The sequence below is a fragment of the Oratosquilla oratoria genome, chromosome 31 (assembly GCF_046742065.1).
Source record: "Oratosquilla oratoria isolate Oo_2021 chromosome 31, ASM4674206v1, whole genome shotgun sequence".
In the NCBI taxonomy this organism is placed as follows: domain Eukaryota; kingdom Metazoa; phylum Arthropoda; class Malacostraca; order Stomatopoda; family Squillidae; genus Oratosquilla; species Oratosquilla oratoria.
In genome coordinates, this window is record NC_134807.1 from 3,289,237 (window position 1) to 3,306,956 (window position 17,720).

A 17,720-nucleotide genomic window follows, 5' to 3' on the forward strand; every position below is an offset into this window, starting at 1 on the left:
GTCAGTTAAAGCTTTAAGCAATGCAAGGTGGGAGTGTCGGACTGGCTGTGTTAAAGCTATTCGTTATCAGGTCGCAGAAGTATCTTATTCACTTGGTCTTTGGATCACGTGTTGGACTCGTGATCGACAGCTATTTCCCTCCTGGAAGAGAGCTCAGAGCTCGTAGGTCCGATCTATGGGTAATGCTATGACCTTACACACACACACACACACACACACACACACACACACACAACACCCCGCCCACGAGAGTCAGAGTAACGACCCGAAGCGCAGCGCTACCGATATAATTTCGGCCCTGGGCAGGATTCGAACCAAGAACTACGGGCCACTATGGTGACAGTTCAGCGCTCTACCAACTGCGCCACTTGTGGAGATATCAGAGATGACAGATGAGCCCAACGAAAAAGAAGCAGAGGCTCATTATTTAGTACGCCAGCTGAAAGGCTACAAATTTCAAGTTTCTTTGATAATTTGGTTTGAAGTACTTTTTAAAGTTAACTGTGTAAGCAAGGAACTACAAGGGGAAACAGGGGGTGCTGATGAAGGGTTGGAACCATTTGAAAAACTATTATCATGGCTCAGAATTTATAGAGAGGAGGGTTTTGATGATGCTCTAGTTCTAGTAGGTGCAAATGAATTGGCTGAAGCTTTTGAATTAACACTGGAGTTTAGACGATAAAAAAAAAAAGTAGGAGGAAGACAATGTTTTCATACGCCCCACAATATCATAACTCTGACTTCCTTCCATTTCATTCTTTTCTCCTACTAAACCCCCAAATCCCCCCTCCCCTTCCCCATCTTATCTATCCTGCCCTCTAACATATGAGACAATAGATAATCCTTTAGATCAGGGGTTCTTAACCTTTTTTCTCCAATTCCCCACTTTTTAGTGAGCCAACTCTCCATTTCCCCCCCCAGCATCGGTCTTTGACAAATTCTATTTTAACCCATGCAGTGTTGACATTTCTAACACCAGAAAAAAAACCATCAATTAAAAAAAAAAAAAAAAAAAAAAAAAAGACAGTGGTTCTGGCCGAGCGGGCATTCCCCCCTTGGCAACACCGCCATACCCCACCAGTGGGGAATTCCCCACCATTGGGGAATTCCCCACAGGTTAAGAACCACTGCTTTAGATGGTCCAAAAGAAACATACAGAGTTCAGTGCTTCAACGTAGCGCTAGACCAAACTATTCAGTCCATGGAAAGTAGATTTGAACAACTTAAAAACCATGTAAAATTATTTGGATTTCTAAATAACTTTCAAAGTATACAGAAGGTGGAAACAAGGAAACACACAGCAAACCCAGAAGTAGCATTAACTGACACCACAATAAAATAGAGCACTGATGGAGAGGTAGTTAATGAAAAAAACTAAAGACATTGATGGCTATCTGTTGGCTCAACAAGTCGAGGGAGGGAGGGGAGGATTTGGGGTTAAGTGGAAGGAAAGATTGAAATGGAAGGAGGTTAGAGGTATGATAGATGTGGGCCAGACCCACTTGTTCGTTTATTTTTTATAGTCTGAAGTACTGCTAGGGGCAGGCGGGATAGATAAGATGGGGAGAGGGAGGGAGGGGGGATTTAGGGGTTTAGTGGAAGGAAAGATTGAAATGGAAGGAAGTTAGAGATATGATAGATGTGGGGCAGACCTACTTGCTCGATTATTTTTAGTTTTGTGAACTGAAAACTCTTGCAACTTTGTTTTATCCTGAATTTTTCAACTATTTAGTTTTTTTCTGCATTCTTGATATTTTTATGTTTTCTATTTTCTTTAATTCTTTTTCTTTTCTTCTCTTCTTGTTCCTCCTTTTTCTTTTTTTCTTTTTTCTTCTTCGCCTTTTCTTTCTCCAGATCGTCTTCGTCTTTTCTTCTTCTTTTATCCTCCTATACTTTTTCGTGACCTGCTACAGACAATTACATTTTCAGAAACAAAAACCTAAGCGTGTGTATAAAATTAAAGCTACCCCTAAAAAAAAGCTATAATTTATTTCTAAGAATAATATTTCTAAAATAAATTATATAAACATTCAATGAAATAAAAGTTATATGTAAAAAATTATTTTTAATAGATTTTGTTAAACAAAATAATACTATAATTGTTTTTTTGTGTAATATTGTACTAAAATTAAGTTGTATATAAAATGTCTTGATAAATTCTTATATATACAGGTAAACGTCGACTTACGATGGCCGCGACTTACGATTGTTCGACTTTACGATGACGACGACGACGACGATATGATAATTTAACCCCTTCCATACGGTGCCGCACACGTATGCGTCATGAGGAGCAAGTGGATTCGCGACGCTGCCATATCGGCGTCTTGATTATATTTATTGTAGTCGCCCCTGTGTTTTTACATTCTCTCAAATGATTCATTCTCTGTGGTTTTCAAAATTCGCGGTGAAAGAGAGAACGATCGATATAAGCGGTGACTATATTTTATGATGCGAGTATTATTACGTCACGTCGTACGGCTGGCATTGGCTGCTGCCCGCGAGATTTAAGTCCCGTACTGAAAATACATATTATAGTGTTTGAATATGGTAAAAAGGATAAAAATAATTAGATAAACTACTGTACATGTTTAATAGGCTATATTCAGTATCTCTGGTGGTTAATATACAGGTAGGCTAGGTACAGTGACCACGGAACAGAGTGGGGATCGACTTACGATGAGATCGTCTTACGATGGCTCTATCGAAACCTAATGCCATCGTAAGTCGACGTTTACCTGTATTAAGAGATTAGCTGCAATTATAAATTCCGAACCTTTCGAATAATTTCGAATCTAATATATTTTGAAAGGCAATTAATGTGCCTGATAATAAAGAGCGCTTAAATTACTAATAATTCGTGACGTCCCGCTAGATCCACCACCGATACTACCGGTCAGCAATAATACTATTGATGGATTTATCGGCAGTTTACCGGTAAAACACTCGTGAAGTAGTGGAGACGTCACAAGTTCGAGTCGAGTTAGAAAAATCAATGTTTAAGTCGAGTACTGGTCCCCTGTTCCTTACCTCTGGTGCTGCAGGTAATAATGTACTACTCCCTAGTGCTCATACTAATTGCCCACACCGTCCTGAGATACATGTTAAATGTTAGATTTAATTAATAGGTGACCCTAGCTGCAGTGTAGCATTCACTATAACTACATGCTGTTACAGATGTAGAATATTGTAGTATATCATTAATGGTACTACTATGATATAGTACTCATACATGTTGATACAGCTGTAGAAAAATGCAGTATATTATTAATGGTACTACTCCGATATAGCACTCACTCATACTGTTTTAAGTTTAACTACATTTTGTTGTTCCTTTGCTTAACGCAATGTTCCTTTTGGATGGTGCTCAAATTTTGGACTCAATGTTCCTACGTGTACAAACATTTTACTATTATTAGCAAAACTATAACATTGTTTATGTGTCATATGTGTACTGACTGGTATTACTCATGAGTGTCTCTGGTCCCCTTAACCCCCTACGTATGTTGTCCGTGTGACTTAGTGTAGAATTACAATCTGATAAGGACCACAATGGAAATAAGCGTACATGCTTTTTGTGTTATCCTCGGCAATTTGCATTTATCATTTCGAACTATGTGTTCTTGTCATTATTTGCACTTCATGTACATTGATTCATAGCCAAATAAAGTCTATCTATCTATCTATCTATATCTCTGGTTCTATTTTACATATCATTTAGATTGTTATATCATTGCAAAGGGAAAAAGTCATACTTTAATTGGTGCTACTATAGTATGCTATCTACCGCGCGAGTGAGTGAATGGAGGATGGGTGTGGTGTATAAACTTTCGTCCGCGTCTGTCTGCATGCATAGTTTCATGTTTAGATGGTGCACGTGGGAGTGGGAGTTTTGTTAATACACACACACGTACACATATAATGAGCTTTGACTAATTTGTTATAAATGTTTTCCTAAAAACTAATCTAACCTAACCTAAACTGACTTATTTGTAATAACTGTTTTCTTAAAAAATGTTTTTTTATACTCCCTTGTTTTGATATTTATTTCACACAAATTAGCCCAGCTCGTGATCCAAAGACCAAGGTGAATACTCAAGGATATATTAGATATCATTGTCAGCATGTTTTTTTTTATTTATTTCCTCAATTATTTTTTCATACGAATTAGTTCATATTCTTATTTAGAAACAGAAGCATATTGGCATTTTCATCACTTAAGCATATATATATATATATATATATATATATATATATATATATAAATAAATATATATATATATATATATATATATATATATATATATATATATATATATATGGGTCTTCGTTTGGCGACACGCGAAATTTTTCGATGAAACTTTCACAATTAATAGAGTATCGTATGTTGATCACAGAAATAACATTAATTCTATTGAGAAAAAAAAGTGCCGAAGAATAACGGTTTTAATGGTAAAAGATTACCGAGACCTTAGCGGTAGCAGAATTGTTTACCGGTAAGCTACCATTAAGGTTGTTACCGATAAAACCGGTAACTTTACCGGTATCTGCCCACCATTAGAGTGGTCGACTGGTTAAGTTAGCAAATCCCACCCTGAAAAGTTAACGGAAAAAGTGAGGTTGGAACTCCGTATAGGAACGTGATTTCATTAATATTATGGAAATTTCTACTGTAGATGTCAAATAATTCAAGGCTTTTACAGTTCCAGAGAGGTACTCTTGTTTTGATTTACCAAATGATCTATATATTATATATAAGATACCTTGTACAAATTCCAACATATTTGGTATAAAATATAGGAAAGGGATGAAGAATATGTATGATTTTAGTTTTCTGTAATTATATGGTTTTATTTACGTTTTCTATGAAAAACCAACCGCTGACGTTAGGAATATTTACTATTACGAAAATAATAGTATAATAATACATTTTCGTTATGATTAGCCACCCCAACTCTCATGTAGGCTAATCTGGGCTTTCGAATGCTTACAACATTCATGGTAAAATTTGTAGAATACTTCAAATAATGATCTATTCATGTTAGTATTAAATCACTATACCAAGTACGGTTGTACGGTTTTTTTTTTTTTTTTTTTTTTTTTTTGTAGAAAAAATATAACATTAGATAAAAAATTAAAAATCACAAGATTACCAAAGGCGTACAATTTGAATTTGTATTCATTGCTTCATTGTTTTATTTGAATATTTTTTTATTCTAAATAACACGTACATATTTTAGCATGTGGCATTTTTAAGCCAATTTTCTAGTTAAAAATAGTAATGATAACTACAGCAGGATGGTAGGCTAATGATTGAAAATTGGGAAGTTTGGAAAAGAGGTACAATGTGGTGTAACAACAAACAAACAAACAAAATTAACGAAGACGACACAATATCATTATTATATCTAGTCTACTATAGTGTGTTTTTATTTTTTAGTTATCATATTTCTTTTCGTAGGATAATTTTACAGAGGGCAGGATACCTAGTCTGTCAAATGATGTTTATTTTTTTATTAGACTTGTCGGCAAATGCCAATTTCATATAACCTCTTCTTAATTCAAATCGTTCATTTTCTTCCATCTCCATCCTTCACTCCGTAGCCAGTTTCTAATCTACAGTCGTCCGTTTTTATATACGCAAAGTAATAATCATGTATAACTTTGTCTCTTTTTCGTTATCTGTGTAATAGAATTTCACAGTGAAATAAATGAATATCTGGGCTTAGCTGCAGAATAGAGGTTTAAGACGATGTGTACGTAATATTTACTTCCATACCTCATATGATTGCTATGATACATCCTGCAATCACTGGGAGATCGATAGTACGGAAACGGTAATTGTCCCAATGGAAATGAATGAAACACTGCCTTATGGGTTACTAGTTACTGGTAACGGAGTGGTAAAGGCGTCTGGGCAACGGAGGGTTCTTCAGGTAAGAGTGAATTTGTGGGACAAGTGACAGAAATGTCGTTGTGATCAAAGGTGACCCAACATAGAGAAAAACTTAAAAGAATAAGCACGAGTCAAATTCTAACGCGCAGCATTGGCTGCCATATGTACGCTGCATCACACTACTCACATTATACATTATAAAGTCACTACTCTATTATTCCCTCTCTTTTACTCTGAGTAATAATATACACAGAAAACGTGATGAAACCAGTTCACAGAATCCGAAGGTAACACATGTACAACTACAATATAATCAAGATGTCGACGCCGTCATCTTCGTGTATCTACTGACGTCATCGCACCGCAATGGTGATCCAGAATGTTGGTTCGATCTCCAAGACAGGAACGTGGGTATGATGCTCAATGAATTAGTTCCAAGTCATTCAAGATACCAGAGGACTATTTTACTGACAGGATTTGTGAGAAGGGAAGCTAAAATTGGTGTTGAAAATTGACATTTCACAATATAGATATTTCAGAGGAATGAGAGTGGAATAGTATTTTCTGTTGTAGGAGTTAGGTAGTCAAAGAATTCTGGTTAGTCTGGAATCAGTCGATATGTACACAAAACAGTTTTAGTGGAAAATTAATATTTATCTTAAGCCAGCTGACAAAAAATAAAGATTCAGGGTTGGGAAGAGCAAATTAATTGCACACAATTATTGAATATATATATATATATATATATATATATATATATATATATATATATATATATATATATACATATATATTATCAACCACAATGCACTTTAACTCTCAGCCATCAACATCGGAAGAACCGTGGAGGCAACATGCAGAAACTGAAACGTGGTATGCCCGAGGACTCGAACCTACTGCCAGCACGTGACCAGTGACATAGTGACTTAGACCATTACACCATCAAGAGATGGTGTAATGTATCTCTAGTCACTAGGACCCATTTAGTGTTGCACACACACACACACACACACACACACACACACACACACACATATATATATATATATATATATATATATATATATATATATATATTTATATATATATGTATGTATGTATATATGTATATAATAGAGTAGGAGACGACGCGGTATAGACTTGTTTATATATGACCAAACACTTGGGTTTCACCAGATATAGAAAAGAGGTGGTTCTTTATGGAGAAGTCTGGGTGAAGTCCAAAGATATTGCAGGAAAGAATGAATATTTAGAGGGGAACATTAAGACACTCTCCAGGGTTGTCAACCAAAGAACGAGCCTAAATGGGGTTTTTTCAGTCTCCTTTTCAATGGGAGCCCGCAAAGCTAATTGATAGAGTTCGATTTAATTCTCACAAAAAATATTCATGTGGAGTGTGTTCTGCTTTGTAATGATGAATAGAGATCTTGAAGTCCTGACTGTTCTGTATGTCACCTGCAGCTCGAAAAGGTCCAAGGAAGTGGAGTTAGTGACGCAAAACCAACAGACGGGGGTGTTAAGGGATTTGGCACAACATAACACTGTATGTCTTCCCGCCGAGGTGACGAGCAGCGCTGCTGTGGCTTAACAACCCTCCCCTATGGTGATTGACAAAGGGTTGACATCTTTAGGAAATGAAACAAAATGGTCCCAGGCAATTTACCACAAAATTCAAGTTCTATTTGAGTTACATTCACACAAAAGAAGTTGAAATCCTGTAAGGCGCTTGTATATTTATAAACTGAAAACATATGATTATGTAGGTAATTCTATTTTAATCTCTGGTATATATAAACCTGGTCTTAGAACTTAAGGAACTTTATTCTACAATAACTTCCATTAGAACAACAATACAATAAATTCAATTAAAAAGGCCGTGAATGCACAAAGGGCCAATAAACTACCTGATTTAAAGTCTGACCAAACGGTCTTGCGTTTGGACGGACACATGCAGATTTGTTGTGGCAGTGTTTATCCAGCTTTAAGTTGTTTCAATCTCGCCAAGACTTCCGGGGGAATGTTCATACCAGAGAGGTTGAGTCTGTGAGTCTTGGCTTGAAGTCTTGATCTTCCAGCTTTCCTGGAACCCAGTCGAGGTGATCGTTTTGTCCGTTGAGCCCTCAGTCTCTCCAAGACTTCTGGAGGGATATTCATACCAGAGAGGTTGAGCCTGTGAGTCTTGGCTTGAAGTCTTGACCTTCCAGCTTTCCTGGAACCCAGTCGAGGTGATCGTTTTGTCCGTTGAGCCCTCAGTCTCTCCAAGACTTCTGGAGGGATATTCATACCAGAGAGGTTGAGCCTGTGAGTCTTGGCTTGAAGTCTTGACCTTCCAGCTTTCCTGGAACCCAGTCGAGGTGATCGTTTTGTCCGTTGAGCCCTCAGTCTCTCCAAGACTTCTGGAGGGATGTTCATACCAGAGAGGTTGAGCCTGTGAGTCTTGGCTTGAAGTCTTGACCTTCCAGCTTTCCTGGAACCCAGTCGAGGTGATCGTTTTGTCCGTTGAGCCCTCAGTCTCTCCAAGACTTCTAGAGGGATATTCATACCAGAGAGGTTGAGCCTGTGAGTCTTGGCTTGAAGTCTTGACCTTCCAGCTTTCCTGGAACCCAGTCGAGGTGATCGTTTTGTCCGTTGAGCCCTCAGTCTCTCCAAGACTTCTGGAGGGATATTCATACCAGAGAGGTTGAGCCTGTGAGTCTTGGCTTGAAGTCTTGACCTTCCAGCTTTCCTGGAACCCAGTCGAGGTGATCGTTTTGTCCGTTGAGCCCTCAGTCTCTCCAAGACTTCTGGAGGGATATTCATACCAGAGAGGTTGAGCCTGTGAGTCTTGGCTTGAAGTCTTGACCTTCCAGCTTTCCTGGAACCCAGTCGAGGTGATCGTTTTTTGCGCAAAGAGGTCGAAGAGGGATTTTTCATTTTTTCCCTCATTTTACGCTCTTGCAGCAATTTCAGAATGTAAGGTGGGATGTTGGAAGAGCTCATGGAAAGTTTGTGGGCCTTCGGTTTCGGAGAGGCAAGTCCTACCTTCGTCCTTCTACCAAAGGTTCCCGACAGTCCGCTGGTTCCACTCTTGTATGGTGCTCTCATGTACTTTGGCTGGATGTGTCGAAATCTACTCGCGTCTGTTGGAAAGAAAGAAGTACGTGAGAGTAAGACATGCAAGAACATACTTGGGTCGAAGTTTCAGCACTTACTACATGGAATAAACTTAGTAACCATGTAGTAAGCGCTGAAACCATCATTTTTTTTAAAATACGATTAGGCAACTTTATGGATGGGGATGACAGGTGGTGATGGATACGGATCTGCCTAGTGTAGGCTTTATGTTCTCTTTCAGTCTCCTTTATTCTTATGTTCTTATGTTGGAATCTATGAAGGAATGGTGTCCCGCCTGATGTGGATTTTATCAGGTAGTAGCCTGTCAACGCCAGACAATTCCGCATCCAGCGAAACTAGCCATTTCCCAGCTGTGACGTCAATGATGGTATCAGACATATTTTTTCCTGTCCTTTCTTATGGTGTCCTTCTGGGTGCAAATCTAATCAGCAATATAACAAAGTCTGTCTTTGTGAGTCCATATGTGGTCCTTCCTCATGGCGTCCTTTTGTTAGTCTATATGTGCTTCCTGGATCCGCCCGAGGAAGAGTTGGAATGGCTTCAGGCAGAGGCTGACTCAGGAACATCATTGATAGCTTTGTACCGAGGAAATGTGAGGATTCTGTCGTGGCAGAAAACACACGGTTGTGTTATGCCGTCGGGGGTCGGGCTCCAGAATGAACGATGTCCCGATCGATCAAGACCCATACAAATAAGAACAAAGGAACATAAGAATGAAGGAGAGTGAAAGAGCCCCTAGGGCCTGCACTATCCAGTTCCATGTCCATTACCACCTATCATCCCCATCCATAAAGTTAACTCATCTTCTCTTAAAAGAACCAATAAATTTAGCGCTCACTGCATGGTTACTAGGTCAAATCAAAAGAGATTCTGTGAGGATGACCTTAAACAGAACCCTGGTAGCTGGGTCTTTGAATGCGGGTGGATGTGGAACGAATGAAAGTGATGGGGTAGTAGGGAAGTATGGGGAACCAGTAAACAAAAGAACAGAAGGGGAAACCTTCGAAATGTATATTGACAGGGAAATGATGATAGCAAACACAATAATGTTTAAGAAAAAATATGTACATAAGTATACATAGGCCAGGGTGGTTGATAGGAGAGTAGTTGAGAGGTTATTAATAGATAATGTAGTGGTGTACAAAAGGAAGACGGAAAGAGGTCCGTTTGTGTTTAGGGGAGGAAACTGTGTAATATCTTATATAGTAGAAGGAAGATTGAGAATGGGTATAAAGGGCAGGAAGAGGAGTAAACAGGGAGGTGGAAGTGTTGAAAGTGAGCAAGGGAAAAAAGATGAATACTGGAAGGATATATGTGTTTCAAGGAGGAAATACTTAAATGTGCAAAGGTGGTATGTAAGGTTAAGAAATCGAGTGAGGACAGGAAGAAAGGCAATAAATGGCAGAATAGATGAGGGCAATAGTGGCAGAAAAGTGGCATGCGTATGTGGAATGGCTGCACAGAAGTCACAAGGAAACATCAGAAAAGTATAGTGCTAATAACAAGGAAACGAAACGCATAGTGATGGGGGCCGAAAGAAGAGTGGGTGTGAAATGGGGTAGGTCTTTGGCTGAGTTCTTTGAAAATAATAGAAATATGTTTTGGAAAGAAATGACAAGAGTTGGGAGAAGCGAGTCAGATAGAGAGGAAAGGCTAAAGGGAACAAATAAAAGTTAATGGAAGAGAGAGCTGTGAGACGAAGATGGGCAGAACATTTCAAGAGGTTGTTCAATGAGAAGAAGGATAATAAAACACTTGTTGTGGCGGTCGGAGATACCTGGAAATGATTGAGGTGGGAGGGGAGAATTATGAGGAAAAAAAAGTAGCATTGAAAGAGATGAAAATTTGAGAGGCACCTGATTTGGATGGTCGTCACGTGGAATATCTGATAATGGATGGAGTAGTTATGGTAGAATAGCTGGTGATATTGTTTAATGTGTGTCTAAGGGAAGGAGGTATATCAGTGTATTGGAGGGGTGAATATATAGATCCACTACGCAAGGGGAAGGGAGACAAGTATAAATGTAATGATCTTGGAAGAATTACTCTGTTGAATGTGGTCGGTAAGGTGTATGGGTATGTATTAATTGAGAGGATTAGAGGAATAACAATTGGGATAATTGGGAAGAGCAGTGTGATTGTAGGAGAGAAACAGGATGGGTAAATCAAGTGTTTGTAGTATGACAGATATGTGAGAATTATTTGACAAAAGGTAAGGAAGTTTTTTGTGCTTACACGGACTTGGGTAAGACGTATGTCAGGGTCGATAGAGAAGCACTGTGGATTACAGAATAAAAGGAAGTCTGTTGAAGGAAAGAAGCTGATACATGAGTAATAAGGTTGGCATGAGGTTTCAAGTTTGAGGAAGTGAATCGTGATGAATGCGGGGCTACGTAAGGGGTGTGATGTGGCCGTAGTTGTTCAACGTATACATAGATTGGTTAAGAAAATTAACGCGAGAGTGTTTGGCAGAACTTTGGAGTTGGTGGGTAATAGTGGAGGGCAGTGGGAGCCGAGCCAGTTGTTGTTTGCGGACGACACTGTGCTTGTGGCTGATTCTGAGAAGAGACTGAGGAAATAGATGACTAAGGAAGAGTGTATATAAAAAATGTAAATGTGGGTAAAAGTAGTGATGAGATGAACAAGGACCGACACTGGTAATAGTATAAATATAAACGTGAAGGGTGAGAGGCTGGAGAAAGTGGAGTGTTTTAAGTATCTGGGAGCGCATGGGACAATAAAAAGAGGAGTGGATGTAGAAGTAAATTACAGAATAAAAGGGACAATTAAATATCTGGGTAGAGTGAAAATTGCTAAGATAGATATTACCATTATTAAGAGTAGTGGTAATAACATTAGTGGCAGCAGTAATATTACCATCACTGATAGTTTTATCATTACCATCATAACCACCATTTCAGTACTACTGTTTCATTCCCTTCCCCGTTTGTTTTTATGACAACAACTTACCGTAAGAGATGGGACGTTTCTTCGGCTTCACTTGGGGTTCAGGAACAGGAGGAGGTGCTGGTGTCAACACCGGTTGAGGTTCAACCGGCTGGTCATTGACAAGCCCCGGAAGGCACTTGCCCTCCTGGAACTGAGGCGGCAAGAGCGGGTTCCTCTCCGTGGGTACACACTCGAGCCCCTTGGCGCAAAGACCAAGGATCCCGTAGGTTCCTCCGCATTCTTGTCCTTGGCCCTGTCACGAGGGAAGCAGGAAATGAGATGTTATGTTTTCAGAATGGACGAGGGTCGGGTAGAGTCGCCGTTTTGGGTGCCTGTCCACGAAGCGATCTAGTCGGACAGATCTGGTCGGATCTGGCCAGATTGGAATGTATATATTTTGGTTTGTCCGACTGACATACACGATTCAATCTGGTCGAATCAGACTAGATCTTTTTAGAGGCCTCAAGACCAGGTCGCACCGTGGATGGGACTCTTAAGAGGAACTCTGGCATTTGCAGGAGAAAACTATTGCAAATAAGACCCATCCTGTGTAAAGATGTTAAACTATTTTTATTCGATTGATTTTTTAAACTTATTGAGAACAAAACCTTTATTGATTGTACAATGTTCTTTCGCGCATTGGAACCTTTCCAAGTACTTCTTTTATAAGTACTTTTGGAAGTACTTTTACCGTTGTAACTTAAAAAAGTTACAAGCGAAAAGTTGCATAGACCACAAAGTCCTCAAATTATGTTTTCTATGACAAATAATCATTGTGTATAATCTTATAGGATATGAGATCAGTAAAAGTGACAAATTCAGTCATTTCGTAATAAAGTTTCTGTTGAAGATGAATATTAGGCACTGGGGAGTTAAGTTCCTAGCATTTCCTTAAATATTCCCGTTGCTGAGATAAAAACCTCGTCGATACCATTCAGTTGAAGGCAGGATTTAATTTCAATCGACCCTTTCGACTCACACACACGAGCGAACGCACACACACACACACATACACACACACAAAAACAAACATTTCAAATCTGTATTCACAAATGAAAATACACACAATTTTAATGAAGGAGAGAAAGATCCCCAATAAAAGAAATGATTGTGACACAGAAAGAAATAAGGGGCCAAATAATAAACCTTGATGTCAGAAAATCACACAGACCTAATGGAATTGCAAATTGGATACTAAAAGAATGTATAGATGAACTAACAGACAAAATATGTAAAGTAATAGATTGCTCACTCAATGAAGGAAATGTACCGCAAGACTGGAAAAATGCCAATATTGTGACAATTTATAAAGGGGGAGATAAGGAAGAACCAACAAAATATAGACCGGTCTCCATTACAAGCACAATAGCTAAAACATGTGAAAAAGTTATCAAAAATAGATGGACTAAACATTCGGAAGAAAACAATATACTGAATCCAAAACAATTTGGTTTTAGACAAGGAAGATCATATACCACAAACTTCATTTTTTTTTATTCAAGAAAGGGATGGATGGACAGATTGTGCTTTCCTGGGTTTACAAAAGGCGTTTGATAAAGTACCACAAAAAAAAAAAAAAACTATTAAGAAAACTCGAAACAACAGGGGGTGTACAACGAAAATGGTTTAGATTAAATATTTCTTGCATGGGAAGAAAATGAGGGTGGTACTTAGAGATTAAAAAAAAAAAAAAAAAAAGTTCAGTATTGGCTCTGATAATTTTGCTATATATATATATATATATATATATATATATATATATATATATATATATATGTATATATATATATATATTATATATATATATATATATATATATATATATATATATATATATATATACATATATATATATATGTATATGACATGGATGTGTCGAATGTTATATGAACTTTGCAGACGACGCAAAACTTTTAAAGAAATTGAGTAAAGAAAAAGACTGTGAATCACTACAGGGCGACCTGGACAAAGTCTGAGAATGGAATCAAAAGTGGGAATTGAACTTCAACGTCAAGAAATGTAGTATAATAGAGTTTTGGAAAAAAAGAAAAAATATTACGACAATATAAAACCGGTACAAAAGTAGTAAAGAAAGTTAGCTCCGAAAAGGACCTAGGAGTAATCATTAACAAACATGTCACCAGACAAGCATATAAACAAAATAGTCGGAGAAACCTACAACTTTCTAAGATCTATAAAGGTGGGTTTTAATTACCTGAATGAAGTAATGGTAAAAATATATATATATATATATATATATATATATAAATATATATATATATATACATATATATATATATACATATATATATATATATATATGTATATATATATATATACATATGGATAAGTATTTTAGACAAATTATTTGGATGATGGAGAACATAAACACAGGTTCTGAGCCTTCCCCTGTGTTTATGTTCTCCATCATCCAAATATATATATATATATATATATATATATATATACATATATATATATATATATATATATATATATATATATACTGTATATATATATATATATATATATATATATATATATATATATATATATATATATGTATATATATATATATAAAGAAATTAGAAAGAATCCAAAGAGCAATGACAAAGATGGCCCCAGCACTTTCAAAGTTGACATATGAACAAAGATTGTCTGAACTGGAATTACAAACCCTGGAACAAAGAAGAGAAAGAGAAGATCTATTGACCATTTACAGAATCATGAAAGGCATGAAAGTCGTTCATAAAGAATACTTATGAAAGTAGGATAAATGAAAAACAATAGGACATAAAAAGAAACTCAAAAAGGATAGTTATAGAAGAGATCTGAAAAAAGAAAAATTTCTACACAGAGTGGTAGATGTCTGAAACAATATTGTGTGCAAAAACCATACAAGAATTTAAAGACAAACTTGATGCTGAGAGATACAAAGACGTGTCACTACGAGCATAGCTCCCCTTCCCGTATAATACAACTAGGTAAATACACACACACACACGTACACACACACACACACACACACACACACACACACAAGTCTTATTAAACGATACATGGAAACTATATCCTGTCTTACCTTGCCACATACGTCACAGCATCCACAGACTCCTTTGGTGGTGCCAAATGGACAGTGCCCCGTAGGCCGGCACTCCGTCAGTTCACAGGGCTGACAGTTCAGCGCCTGACAGTTCCTGTCAACAAGGGTTGATAAAACATACAAAGTGAGGAGCGTACTACGCACAGAGGCTCTGAATAGTCGCGGCCGAAACCGTCACCTCGTGGCGCGGTGGTTAGAGTTTACACCTGCCACTACGGCGGTCCGGGTTCGAATCCCGCCCTGGGCTGAAATAATATCAGTATCCCTGCGCTGCGGGGTGTTACTACAACCCTCGTGGGCAGGGAGTTGGGTGGGTGTGTCCATAGATGGTCACAGTATTACCCATACATCGGTCATACGAGCTCTTAGCTCTCATCTGGGAGGTTAATAACTGTCGATCACGAATCCAACACGTGATCCAAGACCATGGTGGATCACACACACACACACACACACACACACACACACACTGCCACAGTGTCACTGTGAAATATGATGACATGAGATGAATTGGCACTAGACCGCTCACCCAACACTTCCTGCGTCTCTTCTGATTTTCTCCTTTTATCGCATCTTATACCGTTTTGTTTGGACTCCCCGTTTTCTTTGTCACCGTTTTTATATTCCCTTGATTTGCGTGGCTAGTACCTGCTCGGACCTGGACCTTGCTGGTGGTCTAGAACAGTTCATATGCAAGGTTTGTTGTCCAAGCGATGCCCCGGTCATTGGTGTTGGCACCCTGGCTTCAGGCTAGGGGGGCAGTAGCCTTCAGCCCTCGGCGGCGCCAGAGGTGATGGTGGGGGGGGGGGGGAGGTTGTCCCTTGGCCGCAGTGAGGCGCCAGGGGGAAGTCTGTGTCCCCCAAGAAGCTCAGATTTGCTTCGGAAGGGGAGACGGCGAGGTTGCTTGAATTCCAGGCGAAATGTGCCCCTGGCTCTGCTCTTTAACACAGCGTTTCTCAGCCAGGGTTCCCCGGAACCCTAAGGTTCCGCAAAAGGTTCCTAAGGGTTCCGCGGGAACAAGTGAGATAAGCAAATGCACTTTTGATTTTTTGTTTAATTTCATATACGTAATATAATTAAACATGCACGACATGAAAAAGCACCTTAGTGCGAAACTAGTTAAAGAATAAACTCTTATTCTATTTGTGTGTTTTCCCCTCTGCCTCTCTCACAACCTGTCAAGATGTCGTCACATTATTGTAATAATGTGATATAGATATCATCCTATCTAACCTATTATTACGATGAAAATAAAATGAGAAAGATAAGGTATATGTTTTTTTTTATTTTGCGCAGGGGTTCCTTGAGACATGCAATTTGTTTTAAAGGTTACGCGAAGTTAAAAAGGTTGAGAAACGCTGCTCTAGCAGGTAATGGTAGAGGGGCTGTTGTACCTCAGTCCCCACAGATTTTGCAGCGTCCATGATTGTGTCTTCTCGCGCGTGGCACTTGCCACCCACAGTGATATCCTAGTCGGATCCTGTGGACTAGATTCCGCCTTTCTGCCCGGAGGCAGGTGGATTGCCTCGTACTTAGTGACGAGGTAGTACCACAGCGCTGATTCCAAAGTATAGAATTTGTTGCTGTGGTATTCCCTGGCCATTACTTTGCCCTTCTTGATGGTGACGCTCTTGATCTGTGTGATCGTGGTTACCAGTGGCAGTGTGATGTTACTGAACCTCGTCGCTGCCTTGGCAATATCACCCACAATAGTGTTCCCTGGAATCCCGGCGTGACTGGGGATCCAGCGAAATGTTCCAGACCTTCCATGCTGGTCCAAGAGTCGCAGCGAGTGTTGGATGTCGTTAAGTAGACGTCATCCGTTGTCCTCGCGGACCGAATGACGTTAGTAGCACTCCTTGAGTCTGTGTGTGGATCACGACTGCCCCCTGCCTAGCAGAGAGGGCGTAGTCCATGCCCTTGGAGATGACAGCCAGTTCCGTTTGAAGGGTGAATCTTCCGTCACTCACTCCCCATAGCTCAGTTAATCCATCGGTGGATGTAAAATCTGACCCACACCTTCCCGTGAAGAGGTCCACAGAACATGGAAGGTGGTGAGGAAGTATCGATGTAGCTAGTCTATGCCCTGTACGGGGATGTAGAATCCAGTACTGTGATATAGCGTTATAAGGTACCCTGGTGTTCGACACGAGCAGGGCACCGTAGGGTTGCACTGTAGCGTTGTAGCGTGCCCCTACCACCAAACGCTTTCCAATATCAGGACTCTTTGTCACGGCCACAAGGCCCTCATTCATACATATGTAATACGACGTGGCATCGTCTTCCAACTGCATAAGGAGAACGACGTTGCCCCCCCTCCCACGTCAGTCTATAGCAGTCTGTCTTAATGTGAGCATCTAGCTCTCACTCCATGTACGCTTAACGTCACAATAAAGATTCAAACATCGTCCCTTCCCATTTTAGTTGCACACATGCATTACAAGTACCAACCCCCATTAAACCCTCCACGCTATCCTTGGATCCTCCACTGCTTGGAATTGTCCGGTCGTTTAGCTATGGTAGTCTTTCTTCTGACGTGTCCTTATAGTATGGCACTCATACTTTGTGTTGCTGTTCTTTAGTCTCATTAGAAACCAATCAATATTGAATTACAACGCTAAATATCGATTAAATACCACAATTTTTCGGTTTGTGAGT

At 39.2% G+C, this 17,720-nt stretch overlaps 1 protein-coding gene across 1 annotated transcript in view; it reads right to left on the minus strand.

Moving 5' to 3' along the window:
* Window positions 1-7,651: 7,651 nt before the first annotated feature.
* The window catches only part of LOC143041417 (uncharacterized), a 13,052-nt gene continuing 2,983 nt past the window's right edge, over window positions 7,652-17,720 (minus strand). The window contains exons 2-4 of the mRNA XM_076213260.1: window positions 15,042-15,156; window positions 11,981-12,212; window positions 7,652-9,015 (exon numbers count right to left, since the gene is read on the minus strand). Coding sequence (XP_076069375.1) covers window positions 7,868-9,015; window positions 11,981-12,212; window positions 15,042-15,156 — 1,495 coding nt within the window. The 3' untranslated portion in view covers window positions 7,652-7,867. The remainder of the gene's footprint in view (window positions 9,016-11,980; window positions 12,213-15,041; window positions 15,157-17,720) is intronic.